The 19,404-nt window shown below is 40.4% G+C and overlaps 1 protein-coding gene across 8 annotated transcripts in view; it reads left to right on the forward strand.

The window, feature by feature from the left end:
* atp2b3b (ATPase plasma membrane Ca2+ transporting 3b) overlaps positions 1-19,404 on the forward strand; it is an 86,064-nt gene that overhangs the window by 22,126 nt on the left and 44,534 nt on the right. For all 8 annotated transcript variants that reach the window (XR_005130754.1, XM_017712723.2, XM_037541521.1 and 5 more), the window contains 3 exons: positions 14,461-14,658; positions 16,639-16,896; positions 18,392-18,517. Coding sequence is in view for 7 of the 8 variants with exons in the window: in XM_017712723.2 (XP_017568212.1) it covers positions 14,461-14,658; positions 16,639-16,896; positions 18,392-18,517 (582 nt within the window). In the remaining variant the exon portion in view is untranslated. The remainder of the gene's footprint in view (positions 1-14,460; positions 14,659-16,638; positions 16,897-18,391; positions 18,518-19,404) is intronic.

A 19,404-nucleotide genomic window follows, 5' to 3' on the forward strand; every position in this document is an offset into this window, starting at 1 on the left:
CAGTGGCTTTACATGCTTAGACAATAAGATTTTAGGACCAGAACTATCCATTTTGTAACTGGGATTTTATGGGCCCAAATGTAAGAAAACTGAATGGACACCCAGATACGAATATTACATTCAATAAATTAAAATATGACAGTTTAGTGTCTCAACCATATGTTGCTTTAATGTAGACTAATGGTTGAAATATATTATAAAAGGTCTTATAAATTGTCCAATTTAAGAGGTCCAATTCCTACAGGCCTCAGTGCTGTTTCTCTGCCTGTAATGCTGGTAGTTATTCCATAACATAAAAGATTGCAATACACTACAGGAAGCATTCAGGGTAATATGACTTTTATTGTTGTGTTGTATTGCAAAAAACCCCACAAACTTTAAATGATAACTGTGAGAGAACAAAATGAATGGAAGCAGCATTATAGTTCAATCAGTTGATGTATCAAAGATAATTTAAAAGATTCATTGATTATAGCAACAGTTGTTAGTTGCAGCCCTTCTGGAGTCTATGAAAGGTGTGTGACAAGATCTTTATAGATATATGCATGACTAAGAGTTTAAATCATTTGCTCTTAGTGGTTGCTTGTCCCATTATCTGCCCTGGTGATATATTTGATACTTTGTTCACTGCTTCACAGCCACTGGTTATAACATTATACACACATTATACTGAACTAATGTGTGTCCCATGAGTACAAACCCATACTTCAAAGAAATGGACTTGAAACTAGTAGATGGATAACAAGTTTAGTGGAGTGAAGAATTAAGTTCTCAGATGTGTGTGGCTTGGAGTTCTGCTGTTATCTGATGTTAGAAACTCACAAAGGCAAATCCAAGCTGTGCTCCACACCTGCGTCCACGAATCCATGGCGCTGTACAGCCAGATGCTTTCCCAGATGGGAAGACTGGACAGTAGGGGTCACTCTGTTCTTTTCAGAGTGATATACTGAGCAGCTGTGTTGGAAGTGATGTAGTCCAGGGGTTTTAAACCCAGTCCAATCCACTTCAGTATTTTACATATATATATACTGCTCAATATATAACCGCTTATATATATATATATATATATATATATATATATATATATATATATATATATATATATATATATATATATATATATATATATACTGCTCAAAAAAATAAAGGGAACACTTAAATAACACAATATAACTCCAAGTAAATCAAACTTCTGTGAAATCAAACTGTCCACTTAGGAAGCAACACTGATTGACAATCAATTTCACAGCTGTTGTGCAAATGGAACAGACAACAGGTGGAAATTATTGCCAATTAGCAAGACACACTCAATAAAGGAGTAGTTCTGCAGGTGGGGACCACAGACCACTTCTCAGTACCTTTCTGCTTTCTGGCTAATGTTTTGGTCACTTTTGAATGTTGGTGCTTTCACACTCGTGGTAGCATGAGACGGACTCTACAACCCACACAAGTGGCTCAAGTAGTGCAGCTCATCCAGGATGGCACATCAATGCGAGCTGTGGCAAGAAAGTTTGCTGTGTCTGTCAGCATAGTGTCCAGAGGCTGGAGGCGCTACCAGGAGACAGGCCAGTACACCAGGAGACGTGGAGGAGGCCGTAGGAGGGCAACAACCCAGCAGCAGGACCGCTACCTCTGCCTTTGTGCAAGGAGGAACAAGAGGAGCACTGCCAGAGCCCTGCAAAATGACCTCCAGCAGGCCACAAACGTGAATGTGTCTGCACAAACAGTTAGAAACCGACTCCATGAGGATGGTATGAGGGCCCGACGTCCACAGATGGGGGTTGTGCTCACAGCCGAACACCGTGCAGGACGCTTGGCATTTGCCAGAGAACACCAGGATTGGCAAATTCACCACTGGCGCCCTGTGGTCTTCACAGATGAAAGCAGGTTCACACTGAGCACATGTGACAGACGTGACAGAGTCCGGAGACGCCGTGGAGAGCGATCTGCTGCCTGCAACATCCTTCAGCATGACCGGTTTGGCAGTGGGTCAGTAATAGTGTGGGGTGGCATTTCTTTGGAGGGCCGCACAGCCCTCCATGTGCTTGCCAGAGGTAGCCTGACTGCCATTAGGTACCGAGATGAGATCCTCAGACCCCTTGTGAGATCATATGCTGGTGTGGTTGGCCCTGGATTCCTCCTAATGCAGGACAATGCTAGACCTCATGTGGCTGGAGTGTGTCAGCAGTTCCTGCAAGATGAAGGCATTGAAGCTATGGACTGGCCCGCCTGTTCCCCAGACCTGAATCCGATTGAGCACATCTGGGACATCATGTCTCGCTCCATCCACCAACGGCACATTGCACCACAGACTGTCCAGGAGTTGGCGGATGCTTTAGTCCAGGTCTGGGAGGAGATCACTCAGGAGACCATCCGCCACCTCATCAGGAGCAGGCCCAGGCATTGTAGGGAGGTCATACAGGCACGTGGAGGCCACACACAATACTGAGCCTCATTTTGACTTGTTTTAAGGACATTAAAGTTGGATCAGCCTGTAGTGTGTTTTTCCACTTTAATTTTGTGTGTGACTCCAAATCCAGGCCTCCACTGGTTAATAAATTTGATTTCCATTGATGATTTTTGTGTGATTTTGTTGTCAGCAGAACAAAGTATTCAATGTTCAATGAGAATATTTCATTCATTCAGATCTAGGATGTGTTATTTGAGTGTTTATTTTTTTGAGCAGTGTATATCCATCCATCCATTTTCTAAGCTGCTTCTCCGTCAGGGTCGCAGGGGGTGCTGGAGCCTATCCCAGCAGTCATTGGGTGGAAGGCAGGATATGCCCCGGACAGGCCGCCAGTCCATCGCAGGGCAGACAGACAGACAGACACAGACAGTCACTCACACACTCACACCCAGGGGCAATTTAGCATATCCAATTGGCCTGACTGCATGTCTTTGGACTGTGGGAGGAAACTGTAGAACCCAGAGGAAACTCACGCAGACACAGGGAGAACATGCAAACTCCACACAGAGAGGATCCCGGTCACCTGGCCGGGGAATTGAACCCAGGCCCTCTTCGCTGTGAGGCGACAGCGCTGTGGTGCGGTGGGTAGTGCTGTCGCCTCACAGCGAAGAGGGCCTGGGTTCGATATATATATATATATATATATATATATATATACACACACACACGTATACTATGTTGCCAAAAGTATTCACTCACCCATCCAAATTTTTTAATTCAGGTGCTCCAATCACTTCCATGGCCACAGGTGTATAAAACCAAGCACCTATGCCTGCAGACTGCTTCTACAAACATTAGTGAAAGAATGGTTCGCTCTCAGGAGCTCAGTGAATTCCAGTGTGGTACCATGATAGGATGCCGCTTGTGCAACAAGTCCAGTCGTGAAATTTCCCCACTACTAAATATTCCACAGTCAACTGTCAGTGGTATTATAACAAAGTGGAAGCGACTGGGAACGACAGCAACTCAGCCACGAAGTGGTAGGCCACGTAAAATGCCAGGGTGGGGACAGCGGATGCTGAGGCACATAGTGCGCAGAGGTCGCCAACTTTCTGCATGCAGAGTCAGTCTCTACAGACCTCCAAACTTCAAGTGGCCTTCAGATTAGCTCAAGAACAGCACAGAGAGTTTCATTGCAGTTGTGTAAAGCGCTGCTGCTGGACTCTAGAGCAATGGAGACATGTTCTCTGGAGTGATAAATCATGCTTCTCCGTCTGGCAATCCAATATATATATATATATGTATATGTAAAAATCGTTCAGAAAGAATCAGTTGGCAGGACTGAAACTTGGTAGGTAGGTTGACATTATGAGACATGTGAATGATTCAAGTTTCACACTTGGCCACGCATGTGACATCAGCATGGATGGGCCTCACTATACCTGACTGACTATATAAGGTCATCCTGTTGCTTGTGCTTTCCATTCTGGCTTGTGCTGTTGTGTTGGAAGCATCCTTTGCAAGCAAACTAGAGAAGAGTCGAAAGCAATTCAAGCAGTTGGAAGTATTTGAGAGGGCTCACATCGTAGGGCTCCGGAAAGCAATCTTATTGATGTATTGGGCGCCATGGCAGTCATACAGATATTACCATAGCACGCTGTTGGTGGCAATGGATAGAAGAAGGCATGCACCAGCAACATGAAGAATCGGAGAGACCTACATGAACCGTAGAGAGGGAGAACCGACGGATTGTCCGAGATGCACGGAGTGACCCAACAGCCACAATTGCAGACGTTCAGCAAGCAGTGATCCCCTCCATGAGTCATCCTGTTAGTACCAGCACCATTGGCAGACGGCTGTGTGGCGCAAGACAACATGCACGCAGACCATTAGGGCGACTGCCCTTAACACACGTCAGCCTCGTCAAAGACTGCAATGATGTCATGCCAGACTGTCATGGAGTCATTCAGAATGGAGGCGCGTCATCTTCAGTGACGAGTGCTGTTTTGTGTTGTGTGGAGGCACTTTGGTCAGCGCCAAGATGAACGGCCTGGTGTCATGGTGCAATGTCGTACAATGCCAGTTCACCTTTGGTCTTTGTTATAGACACTTTGACAGCCCAACATTATGTTAATGAGCTCATATCATTCTTAATATTTAACCATGTATTGTTCCTAGTAACCTTTGTCTTCCTTCTGAATAGCAATGCAGTCTAATACTTAAAAAAAAAAAAAAAAAGATATATATATATATATATATATATATATTTTTTTTTTTTTTTTTTTTTTTTTTTTTTTTTTCCAGTTTTTCTACAGTGTTTTAAAGAATATTGCCATTATCAACAATTTTTTAAATCATCACATATGTTTTCAGTTCAGGACCACATAAGAAAGTGGCTCACATTTGATTTGAAAAGAACAGATTTGCATGGCTACCACCTCTGTGATCTGAAAACCTCAGATCTGTGTCACATTGAGGCAAAAAATATAATCACATCAGCCCGGAAATGTGAATGTAGCCAGAAAGATCAGATCTGAGCAAAAAAATTGTTATTGAGCAACGAGGCTTTTACTGTGAAAATGGACTGAATGACACTCAAAAAACAAATCACAGTGCATTCAACAATAAAGGAAGCCTTGCGCATCCTTGATACACTGTAACACACAAAAAACACCAGTTTTATATGCTGATAAGTTTCACTGTAGCCAAGGTGCACATGCACGTATCTCTTCTGGCAGCAGATCAAAACCGACAAATTTCCCGAATAGACGGCAGGACGCTCAGTTCAGTAAGGTTATCCATATCACCCAGCCTGATATAGACACTACATGCACACGGAGAAAATATCTGCCAACATTATAAATATCTCCATTTCACCTTCTGATATAATAAAACAAGTCCAATTTAAAACCTTGAAAACTTTGCTTTAAAACAACGGCAGAAGACATTAAAGCCCTCAGACTTGGCTCACCTTGCAGAAGTGAGAAGATGTCTTATTGGATGTTTTATTAGATGTCAGCAACATCCAGTGCTAACAGCAGCCCGCAAATGCAGGGTGTCCTGCTAAGTGCAAGTGGAGCCATATAACTAACACTGTTACAGTAGACGCACATGACAAAGCTGAGGGAGAAGAGAGGAGAGGAAAGGAGAGCAGGGAGGAGGTGGAAAAGTGATGGTGAGTGGGGCTGACATTGTGATGATGAGGCTCTGAAAATGGAGGTACATTAGTGCCTCTCTCTCTGTCTCTCTGTCTCTCTCTCTCTCTCTCTCTCTCTCTCTCCCCAGCAACACATTTCAGCACAGTGGAACGAGGCCAGTGCCTATTCTGTGTGTATGTATCTCTGTCTGCTGCTGTAACACTATATCCAATACATCTGAATGCATCTGCCATTCTATCAGCCTAACCCACCGCACGGATGTCCGTACTGCAGCAACACAGGAGCGAAACCTATATCACTTGGTTGGGTTGGGTTGGGTTGGGTTGGAGAGAGAGTGTGAGAGAGAGAGAGGGAGGGAAGAGAAGGAGAGAGAAAGAAACCTAGTACAGCTTGCCGCATTGTCAAGGACATACCAAGGGGAGATGGAAGCGGGGGGAGTGAGTGAGAGAGGGAGAAAGAGACCAAGACAGAGAAAGGGAAGGAGGGGTGCATGAAAAGACAGAAAAGATTCATCAAAGGGACGGGGTGCTGGCATGACTACTCAGCAGTTTTTTTTTTAAGCCCCCTCGCTCAGATGACTCAAGCTCCTTCCCCATCATTACTTGTCATCATTTAGTTCTGCTTTTAAAGGAATACTAAGGCATTTTTCAACCAAATGTCTATTGAACACATCTGTGTGGTATGGTCCATTACCATATACAATCATTTCAACATCTTGGAAAAGCACAGAAAAATGTTGCCTCAAAAAGTGCTTGTAATGGGAGCCAATGAGCAGTTGCTTTGCAAATAAGCATTTGTAACATACATTATGCTGTTGATGCAGCAGATATGATTAGGTTGAAAAACACTGGAATATTGCTTAAATTTCCAAAATTCCCGTTCATATATACACACACAAATTCCTGTTCTTTTCGGTGAGTCAGATCTATTAGCTCACCAGCTCTTTTGGCTCCCAAACAGCTCTTCAGTCAGTAGCATGGTCACTTTTTCTGTTCCCAAAAGTGACCAATTTACTAAGAATACCTTAATGTTGAATAAAACCTCTGGATGAACTAATTAACATAAAGTTGCACCATGTTTAAAAACTATTTAAGCCCTTTCTGCAAGCCTCCAGTGGCCATTTCACCAGCGGAGTTGACTAGCTGATATTTTTATTGATATAATCAAATAATATACTTTAGTTTAAAATATGATTCCAATTATTTTCAAATATTTTGAACAATTCTAATTTAATATAAGCCCTGTGATGGACTGGCGACCTGTCTAGGGTCCATCCTGCCTTCTACCCAGTGACCGCTGGGAATTAAATTATTAGGCCCAAATCTTTTAAGCCATGTTGCCCAATGCACCTCATTAGTTCTTCTGATTTTTGCCTTCTGCCTGCCTTTGTTTGTTGATGAACCTTCATTTTTCCCGTCTGCTTAATTTTTACCTCTCAAAAATCGTTTACTGAAACTCAAGCTTTTAAAAAATAAAGTCATAATTATTTTATTGTTCTTTAATAGTTCATTAAAAGTAAAACAAGCCCTTTAAAATCCCAGGCTTTTTAGAAACAGCTTTATAATTCAGTAATTACAGGGACTTCAATGCATATTTTAACTGGCTGATCTATTCTTATGTTATAGAAGTGTGTAATAGAACTTTAGAGGGCCCTGGCCATTTACGGGGTTAAATGATAGATAATAGTGCTACCTCGGCTTGTTTGAGACCCCCAAAAAAAAATAAAATGAAGACTGCTGGGATAGGCTCCAGCATCCCCCCATGACCCTGACGGAGAAGCAGATTAGAAAATGGATGGATGGATGGATGGATGGATGGATAAATAACTTTACTACTTAATGAAGAGCCATTCTGGAACTGGCTCTTATTTATAAGCTGATCCAAATGATCTAACTCACTAAAATGAGCCAGAATGGCCATCACTACAACACCCATGCTCTCAAACTCATGCTCACGTGCTGGGCATGCGCTGATATCGTGGATAGTGTAGTGTGAGCAGGTTCACCATGGTGTGTGTGTGTGTAGTCAACTACTTAATGCATCTCCTGTGTGTGTGTGAGCAGGCTGAGTCTAATATATTCAATCGTTTCCCGACATGCTAGGCCATACTTCCCCCTTTATCCACTTAGTGTGCTTGGTGGCTGGCTTGGCCTGTCCTCATTGGTTCCTATGTAAATGTCTCTGACACACAAACACACAGAGATTGACGTCAATAGTGCTCCATTGAACTGCGCTGTAATACTGGCTCTAGCTCTGGGTCAAGCATCTGACTGAGGCACTCCATTCCACCACTGCAGCTCAAAAGACTCTGTTCCAGACAGACTCTGCAGTGGAGCAGACCAATCAAAAATCTATTCTTACACCAGCTTCGGTTGCTCCGATGTGATGACATCATCTGTAGCCGGGCGAAAAGGTGCCCAAAGACAGGAAGTTGAAGAGCAAGCGCGGGTTTGTGCTTGATGTCTTCATTGCCATGGAAACTGCACACAGGCATGAAAGAAAGAAAGCGGGCTAGCGAGAGGAAGGCTGAGAGAGCCCTAAAGCGGGCATGTTACGGGTAGGCCTAGCTATGATGCACAAGTAGACGGTCAACCGGGACGTGTTTGGTGTCCGAAGATTGTTTTTTGGATTTTTCCGCTGACACAAGACTAACATAGTTAACATAGAGTCATGTAAGCTTATGCAGCCCCAGTTAGTATAATATAAACTACATACTGAAATCATCACACATTTTAATCACATTGAGTTAAATAAGCTCAGATAGGCTTGATTATGTGCTGTCTTACAACGTGAGCCTGTTCACCTTGCATTGATGTGTTTCGTGCCTGGATTCCACTTACACTTTACACTTTTCGCAAAAGTGTTTCTCCAGTGTGACCAGATGAGATCTGATTTTACACACACGTCATTTCCGCTTTACCTGTGTTTAGTCTTTTCCCTGTTACGATGCGAGTCGAGGAGTTTGGCCTGGACACTGAATGAAAACGCTTTCTGTTTACACTTGTGTTAAATGTGATGAAGATCCGCCTCTGACCACGTCTGAATGTGGTTTGAGTGATCCGGTCATAATGCACTCACAGCAGGTCCCTGGGGTCCTTACGCCTGGCTACCCTGATAGCAAGAGGATAGCAGTCCACTGTTGGCCCGCTGATGGCAAAGCTGACGGTCCACTGGCATTTTGCTCAGCGTTTTCCAGGCAGCCCACTGGTGGTTAAGCAGAGTAATCGAGTAAATTCCACTGATCCTTGTTTTTTCCACTCACAGTCCAATTTACATGTTGTTGCTGTCAGAAGAAAACCTGGTATCTTCATTTTTGTTGTTTTTTTTTCAGTTTTTGGCATAATTTGGAGACACTTGTCCTTTACATTGTGTGTAAATTTCATGAAGAATGGGCTAAAAGAAACGGCCCAATGTGGCTTAGGAAAAAAGTCTGGTTCCATTGACTTACATTAAAAGTAAAGTAGGATTTTTTCCTTCTCCTGTAAAGTTACCATTTTGGAGACATGAGGTTTTGTTCCAACAGCAGCGATATTTTTCCTTACATCTTTTCTTTAGTTGTACTTTGTAAATTAGTTTAGTAAACAATTTTAATCTAGCACAGTGTCAGCAACATTTCCTATTGAAATTATTTCATATTAAGCCAGTGGACCAATATGTGCTTGCTGTTTGGTATTTATTTGGTCGACTGAAATCTGAATGTAATCAAAAATCTGATCACCAAAAAACATGTTAATGCAAGGTGTGAACAGGCCCTGTATGACATACTGTTGTCAAGAAAAATGGACAAATGTATGGAAGCAATTAAATATTTATATCTCTGCTACTGACAACATGGTTTTGTCCATTTTTGACTTGCTGCTGTTTGTGCAGTGCTAATTTACGAGTTTAACCCTTTTGTTCACTATAAAATGCAGGTTCCACCTGTTTTGGAGGAGAAACCCCAGTTGAACTATGTATTATTTGCCTTTAGTAATGGTAATAGAATGAATGAGTGAATGACTGAATGAACTTTATTGTCATTGCGCGTTGTACTCGAACTCATTGTACCCCCACTCTCGGTGCAAAGAGAGAAAAAATAAAAATAAGAGAGAAAATAAAATAAGATAAATACTTAAAGAAATAATTTAAATACTATACAAATTTACACTCAACAAAACATAAACGAATAGAATAGATAGAATAGAATATGTATTTTGATGAAAGTATGATTTACAAAACTGGACGTGAACTGGATTTGGGTCTTTGTATATTTAAAAGTGTGTTTTTTTTAGTTTAAATGCTGTTTTTCATCTGTCCTTGTAGTCCCTCATTGCTCGCTAGCAGCTCCACACAGAGTAACAACACTTTACACATAGAGAGCCAACAGTGTCCTAATACATCTGATAACAGAGTAACGGGGAACATGAGGTCACTAGGGGGCCTGCAGAAAAAAAGAGATTATGTTTTCATTGCTTATTAGCAACATTAGCATCGTAGCTCCAAAACTAAAGACTCAAGCTTCAGACCCTGGACGTGTCTTCTGATTGACTACATTTAATCTAAAGGGAGAAACTGTGTAAATTCGATTTTTTTCCCCAAACTATCGCTTTAATAATACATTTTGTGTGAGTATTTAACCCCTCCCTTCCCTTGTTTTGCTGACTTAATAGGCCTTATTCTTCCCCTGCCAGTGCGTAGGAAATAAACAATGAATAATTTACGTCCTAAATGTACTGGATGTTCTGAGTTTGGCTTATTAGGACTGCGAAATATGGAGCACTCCATTGTAACTGTCTACAGTCACTCATAACACTTCATGAGAGCGTTCACTTCATTCAGTTGCCCATACTTGTTCATATTTTGCACATTAGTTTCAATTATACTTTTATTTGGGCCGTATTTTCTTTTTATGGCCTTAGCAGTATTATTATGGGGTGTATTGCAGTGGTCAATTACATATAAACAATAGATATAATATTAGTTAAGGGATACTGTTACCTGTAGTATTTTATGTTACTGGGCGCTGTTTATTATTTGCTCACTGCGTGGCTGTTTTTATGATGGTGGGAATAAGCTGGAGTGAAGAGAGCCTGGAGATATTAGAGATATTAAAGTGCCTTGTGGTGAGAATAGGAGGAAAATGAAAGGAGTAAAGACTGACACTAAAGGCGCTGGTTTGTTATATTTTTCAGTACATTTTTTGTGATTATGTGTCTGTGGCCCTAAGTCATTTCTTTATGTACTCTTATTGGTTAGTTATGAAATACTTTCATGGCTTCCAGGTTCATATTTTTCATGCTTTAACAGCCAAAGCACATTAATATCAAGCGAGCAGATCCAAATGTAGAAATGATGGGCTGTATACATCTTATCCATAAGTATAAGTGTCAACATCTAGTTTATATGACTGGGCATGATGGCAAAATTTGATTATATACACTTCCAGCCAAATGTTTAGGCTCAAAAACAGGTTTTCTTTCTCTCTCACACACACACACACACTTAACAATAATAATAAAGCCAATAGTTCATATGGAATGATCAGTCAGAAATATTGCACTAAAATATTGGATATTACCAAATAAGGCTATTTAGACCCCACCCTCTGTCATTACAACTCAACTAATTGGCTGAAAATGCTGTAATAAGGACAGACATTCCACTAATGAACTTTTATTGAGAAACACAGTAATTGGTGTGATATAATGGTATATTATATAATGGTATAGTATATTTGCTCCACTAATATCTCCAATATAATTGTCTTTGAAATAATGTTTTTAAACTTTTAAGTGCACAGTTGCTCGTCTACTTACAAACACATGCATGGTATTGATTGAATGTTTAGAATCTGCACTTTTAACAGAATATTTTCTGTGAGCTACAAGAAATAGTGTATTTTGCATAAAACCGCTTTCTAAATTTAATCATTAAATCCTAGCTGTTTTGTTGTTAATTAAATCATTAAATAATTGCATCTATTTTAAATTTATAATATTGTTTTAGAAAAAAAATTCAAGCAGACATGCAGCTGATTTGTGTGTGTGTGTGTGTGTGTGTGTGTACACCGATAAGTCATAACGTTATGACCTTGTTTCTATGCTCATTGTCCATTTTATCAGCTCCACTCACTGTATAGGTGCACTTTGTAGCTCTACCATTACAGACTGTAGTCCATCTGTTTCTCTGCATACTTTGTTAGCCCCTTTTACCCTGTTCTTCAGTGGTCAGGACCTCCACTGGACCCTCACAGAACAGGTACTGTTTGGGTGGTACATCATTCTCAGCACTGCAGTAACACTGCTGCTGGAGTTTTTAAACACTGTGTCATTTAAACACAGGACGCTGCCCACAGGATGCTGTTGGCTGGATATTTTTGTTTGGTGGACTATTCTCAGTCCAACAGTGACACTGAGGTGTTTAAAAACTCTAGCAGCACTTCTGTGTCTGATCCACTCTCACCAGCGCAACAGGAGCAGGACACCGTTTTATTTTATTTTATTTTTTATTTATTATCGACTCTGGTGTCATCTCAAACAAATTGTGTATGTTCAGAATCCACAAAAAACACCACCTTCAGCACCACATCATGGAGGCTTGTGACAGCATTTCTCCAGAGATTCTCACACAGTTTCATAACGATTGGATCCTGCGCCTTCAGCTCTGTGTTCAGCACCAGGGACAGCTCATTGAACACGTTAAATAGCTGTGCATCAAAAGGAACGTTCCCAGCTGTTGTTGCAATTTTCTGTGTTGATAACTTTTGAACCACAAGAGATATTGCAAATCTGATTGCAGCAATGTGGAATATTTAGTAGTGAGGAAATTTCACGAGTGGACTTGTTGGACAGGTGGCATCCAATCACAATTCTTTCACAAATGTTTGTAGAAGCAGTTTGCATACATATATATATATATATTTACATATATATATACATATATATATATATATATATATATATATATATATTTATATATGGGCAGCCATTAGTGTTCTATATTTATAGATCTCCTACATAACATTTAGCCTTGAAGCTCCAGGGAGCTTAAAACTGAGGTTTCTTTTTAATTAAGTTAATCTTGTTCCTCTGGGCCCAAAACAAACATGTTCAAAGTACGTCTAATGAATATTTTTCCAAAGTCTAATAAAGGTCTGCTGTACTTCACCACAGGTCTCTTCTCTCAATCAAAACTGAGTGGTCCTAATCTCAGGTTACACTTCCGTCAGGACCTCTGACCTCTGACCAATTACAAGGCTGACTTGTGACTTTTTTCATCCAGTTACCATCACATAAAAGAAAGATAATGATTTTAGTCCTATATGGGTGGGGGTACAGCCAGAGAGGTCTGACCAGAGTTTTAAGCTGCATTTTTCATGTTTATATCTTATATTTTTCCTTCAAGCTTTGCTAGTTGTTTAATATAGCTATTATATATAATTATATTTAAATATAATTATTATTATACAGATATTTTTGATATTTCATTCTATGTACCTTGGAGTCATTTTGTTGTAATATATAAACATAATAATATTATTACATAATTAATTACAGAGTCGTACAATGAATTACATTTACTTTTGATTTATGTTCTATATTAGCATGTTCATGTATGTACTTCTCATTTTCTTCTGTCAAAAAAATGACAAAACTCTGCCATAAAACATCGATTTGTGGGTAACACTTTACTTGCAGGGTGCCTACATTTATAGCATCTTACATAAACGCTCCATAACATGTTCATGAATGTTTAAGTCAACATTTATATAGTGTACCTGTTTTACATGATATTAATATGGACTATATGTCATTTTACGGAGCTACATGTTTTAAAAATAAAAGTCTTCATTTTTTATTTAAAAAAAAATATTATTTTTGCTATTTTTAGTATTCATTTCTGGACAGCCAAAATAAAAATGACATTGCTATGCCCCTTTGGTCATTAAGTGTATTTCACCTATACTTTCAACTTCTTTTTAATTAATCAATATTTTCCTAGGTTTTTGTTACATAAGGACAGTAAATTACTCATAAATATGCTTGGAACAGTCATTCGCCTGAATTTTGTTATGGTGGTGCATAAAGGAATTTTTACAGGCTGCAAAACTCATCTATTCCCTGTAGATGCTGGGCAGCCACATAAATGTAAGTAGACTACTTTGCATTAACTTCCATCAGTTTTGAGGTAAAGACAAAACAGTACTTATAAGTCTGGAATAGCAGTGCAACATTTCGCCTCAAAGAGTGTCAATTAAATGGAATAACCAAGACACAATTATACTTATGCCTTCTTTAATGTCATATGTGAAGAAGAAAATCACTGCAAATAAAATAAGCATTAAAATTCACTAAAAAAGGGGTAAAGCAAGGTCATGTTTTATTTTGGCTGTCCAGAAAAGAGATATTTTAGTGAAAATAATACACTTTTTTTTCTTTTGAAAAATATCTCTCAGTAAAATGACACAGTAGTGCATTTTAATGTGTAAAACACGCATGCTTTATGTTGATTTAAACATTCATGAAAATGTTCTAAGTGTTGATGTAAGACGTTATGAATGTGTTATGTAGACACCCGTCCCGATTTGTTTTCTTCAGTGCACAGCAATAACCTTTTCACCAAGGTCAAGTAATAATTCTCTTCTGCGTACAAACACAGACATGATATTGATTAAATGTGAAAAATCTTCCCTGTCTACAGGTTAAAGCTTTTAATGCTCCTTTCCAGTTTCAGCTAGGATTCATGCGTTTCTCCAAGGCCGGAATAGTGATGTGAAAGGTTTGATTTAGGAGCAGCAGGTGACCTCAGTCTCTCTAGAAAGTACCTCAGTCAGATCTTTTAGAAGTCTCTTTTGTGTACACGTGCTTTAGTGCTGAATAAACACATTTTTTTTCACTTTCCTTTCTGTTTCAGGTTTGTCTGGCAACCCGGTGGACTTGGAGAGGCGGGCGCAGGCGTTTGGACAAAATTTCATTCCCCCCAAGAAGCCCAAGACGTTCTTGCAGCTGGTGTGGGAGGCACTGCAGGACGTCACCCTCATCATCCTGGAGATAGCAGCCATCATCTCCCTCGGCCTGTCCTTCTACCAGCCCCCGGGGGAGGAGAGCGAAGGTGAGAGAGATCGGGGGGGGGGGAGTGAGGATGGACAGAGAACTGAGTGAGAGAGAGAAAGAGTGAGGTTCAGAGGGGTAGTGTTAGTAAAAGGAGGGAGAGAAGGAAGGAAGGAGAGAGAGACGGAGGAAGGGCTGGAGAGTGGGAGAGAAGAAAGAGGGAGCCGGATGGAGGGAGCGTGGGAGGATTTTGAAAAAGGTGAGAGGGAGGGTGAGAAGTGAGAGCGAGGGAGGAGGAATGATCAGAGCGAATGCAGAAAGGAGGGAGGAAGAAGGGAAGTAAATGGCAAAACAAGACTTGAGGAGAGTTTAGAGGAGGCCACACATGAATGGCAGGGGTTTGACTGTCACCTCCTGCAGTCGGTACTTTGTACAGTTAAAAAACTCTTGAAATGTGTCGCTGTAACCTGATTACATGGAGTTACGCTGCTTCTCTTTCCTTTCACCTTTTTGAAAATCCCACACTAATCATGTTTGACATTAAAGTACCAACGCATTACGTAATCGCCTGAACTTAGTAATTTGAGATCATCGCAATTTTTTAAGCTGACTGCAGTTATTTTCTGCACAGAATATGAAATAGATGCATTTTACCAGTTTGGCTGGGACAGGATTAAAAAAAGCAGGAAACACATTCACTGAGATAGGAAGTTATGGGTCTTAGAAACAACACAAGTTCTTTACCAGGTGCTATAACACACTTTCACCATTTATATATTAGTATATACCATCTTTATATTTATATATATATACAGTGTATATCATTTGTCATGGACAGTATACCATTTCAAGTAAGTATGAGCTTGAATTAATAGCAGTTATTTACATCTATTATTATTTACTATAGATATTTAATCGTCAGCCCCAATCAATGCCAATATCAGATATTTTGCATGTACATATCTGCTTATGCTGATCCTGATACAGGAAAATGTATTGAATGTAGAATCTGGGACTAGAAATCAAATCAAATCGTGTTTATTGTCACATCACATTTACACAGGCAGAAAGTGAGTGAAGATCTACCCTGATTAGCGTTACAGATGAATATAGCTGTCTGTGCAGCTATTAATGCAGTGAATGAATACAATTTTGACATTTTTGCACAAATAACCCACATAACATCACCCAAACACCTTGTACAATATATAACAACTTCCTTCTAATATTAGATTGAAATGTTGGTCAAATTTAAAAATCTCTTCAGTCCTGATGACCTTTTTAAAGCAGTTCTTTACTGATACTGATATGATACGATAGGATTGTGCATTCCTAGTTTTAAACCCTAGTCTCTGGATAAGAATTTTCATATACATTTACATTTACAGCATGATTAGCAGATGATCTTGTCCAGAGCGACTTAAAAAGGTGCTTTGTCTATCTAGAGAAAGTGTCTTTGCTAGTTACAAATAGGTTAGAGAGAAAGCCAGTCCATGTCGATACCCAGAGAAAAAGGAACAGAGTTAAACACAGAGCAGTGTAATACATTACATTTCATTACATTTCAATAAATACATTACAATGAATACTTAACTCAGTGTTCATTTAAGTGCTGTATAAAGAGATGTGTGTTCAGTTTGCGTTTGAAGACAGCAAGAGACTCTGCTGTTCGGACAGCCAGTGGGAGTTTGTTCCACCACCTGGGCCAGCACAGAGAAAAGTCTTGATGCTTGTCTTCCACACGCCTTCAGGGATGGCGGGTCAAGCCGAGCTGTACTCGAAGCTCAAAGGGCTCATGGTACAGTTTGAGTTTTAGCCAGTACCATTAGGTTGGGAGGGGCTGGTCCATATTTGGCTTTGTAGGCAAGCATCAGGGTTTTAAATCTGATGCGTGCAGCTACAGGAAACCAGTGAAGGGCTGCCATGAAAAGTTTGGGAACTAGTAAAATCATTTTTGTTTTTTTCATCAAAGGATCATGCTGGCATTTTAAGTAGAAATCAGTTTGAAACTTGTATTTTTCCTTAACGCCTCTCTCTGCAGCATGTGGGAACGTGTCGGGCGGTGCGGAGGACGAGGGCGAGGCAGAAGCCGGCTGGATCGAGGGTGCGGCCATCCTGCTGTCAGTTATCTGCGTGGTGCTGGTAACGGCCTTTAATGACTGGAGTAAGGAGAAGCAGTTCCGCGGGCTGCAGAGCCGCATCGAGCTGGAGCAGCGTTTCGCAGTGGTGCGCAATGGCAACGTCATCCAGATCCCTGTGGCTGAGATGGTGGTGGGAGACATGGCCCAGATCAAATACGGTCAGTCTCTGCTGCAGTTGACCCTGTTCAGGGAGAGAAAGAGAGAGAGGAAGAGGGAGCGAGAGAGAGAGCACTTTGTGAAGCTCTAGATGAAACAGCCTCACCCTGGCTAAGTTGGTTCAAGTCCAAGTTTAAGTTCAAGAGGCTTTATTGTCATTTCAGCTTTTGACAAATACACAGTGAAACGAACCAAGATTCCTCCAGGATCATGACTACACACAGTGCAATAAATATAAAAGACTTGCAATAAGTATAAAACAGGGCACAGACAGTACATGGTACTGAGAACAGGTAGAGCTGTAACATATGTAACATACTATGAGATATTAGCAGATAATGTAGCGTATATGAACATAGCAATCACTGAGGTAGCAACCAGAATTACACTTAACGGAATACAGTATTTGGTTGACCAGATATACTGGTCAGGTATAACATTATGACCACCTCCTTGTTTCTATGCTCATTGTCCATTTTATCAGCTCCACTTACTGTATAGCTGCACTTTGTAGTTCTACAGTTACAGACTGTAGTCCATCTGTTTCTCTGATACTTTGTTAGCCCCCTTTTACCCTGTTCTTCAGCGGTCAGGACCCTCATTGGACCCTCACAGTGCAGTTAGTTTTATGTGGTGGATCATTCTCAGCACTGCAGTAACACTAATGTGGTGGTGGTGGTGTGTTAGTGTGTGTTGTGCTGGTGTGAGTGGATCAGACACAGCAGTGCTGCTGGAGTTTTTAAACACCTCAGTGTCACTGCTGGACTGAGAACAGTCCACCAAACAAAAATATCCAGCCAAAAGTGTCCTGTGGGCAGCGTCCTGCTGTCTAGCTGTGGCTGTGTTCTGCATAGACTAGGAGGTACTGGAAGAGTCTAATGCTGATGGCTGAGAAAGCAGGACGTAGCTTAGGCTTAGAGCAAACTGTTAGTGAAAATTCTCTAATGTGTGGTGTGGCTGTGGCCAAATACAGCTATTTCATAAAGCACAGTGACTTGTGCATAGCAGTGTCCTCTTCAATAGTGGTGAATGCTACAGTATGTAGGGTCACACTAGTATGATAATGTAAATTGTTCATATTTCTATTTTTTTAAGCATGTGAATTAGCCTAGCTTTCTCCTTTTCCCAGTTTTAAATACACTGTTAGTGCTAAGTGTGCAATAGCTGCGCACTAATATTTTTTACAAGTGACTGGTTTAAACACTGGCATTGCTAATATTACATGTGGCTGTTGAGCTGTTTTCATTTTCTACTGTAATATAGTTCCACACGGCAAACTGCTTGTGAACTTATGAAAATGTGCTGCCACAAATTGTGCATAATGTCCATTTATGGCACCTCTATGATCAGTGTTATAAAAGGAATATAATAGCCTTATGAAAGGACTGGAATTGGATAAGGCTTAATAACTGATACTGATCTTTCGGATTAGATTGGGGTGTCCCCAGTGGTCTCAGTGGACCTTAGATAAATGCGTCTTCTCTTGTGTGCGTCCAGGTGACCTCCTGCCTGCTGATGGCATCCTAATTCAGGGAAATGACTTGAAGATCGACGAGAGCTCCCTGACCGGAGAGTCGGACCACGTGCGCAAGTCAGTGGAAAAGGACCCTATGCTTCTCTCTGGTAAGTTGTGTTTATTTGTTCTAGTGTTTGTTTGTGTTTACCTCGTTGACAGCGTATGTCAGTATGACTGAGAGGCTGCTATGGAATCCAGATGTTGCTAATTGGATCAGTGCGTCTCTGGTTCCTGCCATGTTCTGCAGCGCGTGGCCTCCCTCTCCAGCCTGCTGCTATTATTAGGGCCCACCACAGCTAACTCCATTCGTTTTATTAGGCTTTCCTGCCATACGGGAGGCATTATTGAATAATAACCTAATGATATTTGCCTAAAGAAGATGTATGGAGAGGCTGGTTGGGTAAGCACCATGCCCGCAGGGATGGGGCAGGTGACCATTATGTCATCAACGTGGTCTGGATTAATTTAACTATTTTTGCTGCTTGAATATGAGATGGTCTAAACATTTCCCATCATTGACCAAAGTAGGAGTTTTATGTATTATCACTGTATTATTAGAAGGCTCAAAAATATTTAAAAACACTAAGAACAATTTCACTGTAAGTATAATATCAAGTTTTTACTGAACCTCTCATAATTATTTAGAAGTACTAAAAAATCAGCTGCAGTTAAAATAATTAGGCAATTCTGAATAAAAATCATTGCATAATAAGCAGTTAATTTAATTGTATATTCCAAACTACAGGTAGCTTATTCAAATACTCAATTAAGAAGACAAAAAGCTGCCACTGGAACAAAACCTTGTATCTCCATTTTTGTTGTTTTCCAGTTTGTGACATAATTTGAAAATGCCTGATGCCCTTTACATTGTATCACAGTTTCAAGATGAATGGACCAAAAGAAACAGCCTAAATTTATCTGGAAAAAAGTCTGGTTCCATTGACTTACATTCAAAGTAAAGTATATTTTTTCCTTCTTCTGTAAAGTTAACGTT

Source organism: Pygocentrus nattereri, chromosome 9 (assembly GCF_015220715.1).
Source record: "Pygocentrus nattereri isolate fPygNat1 chromosome 9, fPygNat1.pri, whole genome shotgun sequence".
NCBI lineage: Eukaryota > Metazoa > Chordata > Actinopteri > Characiformes > Serrasalmidae > Pygocentrus > Pygocentrus nattereri.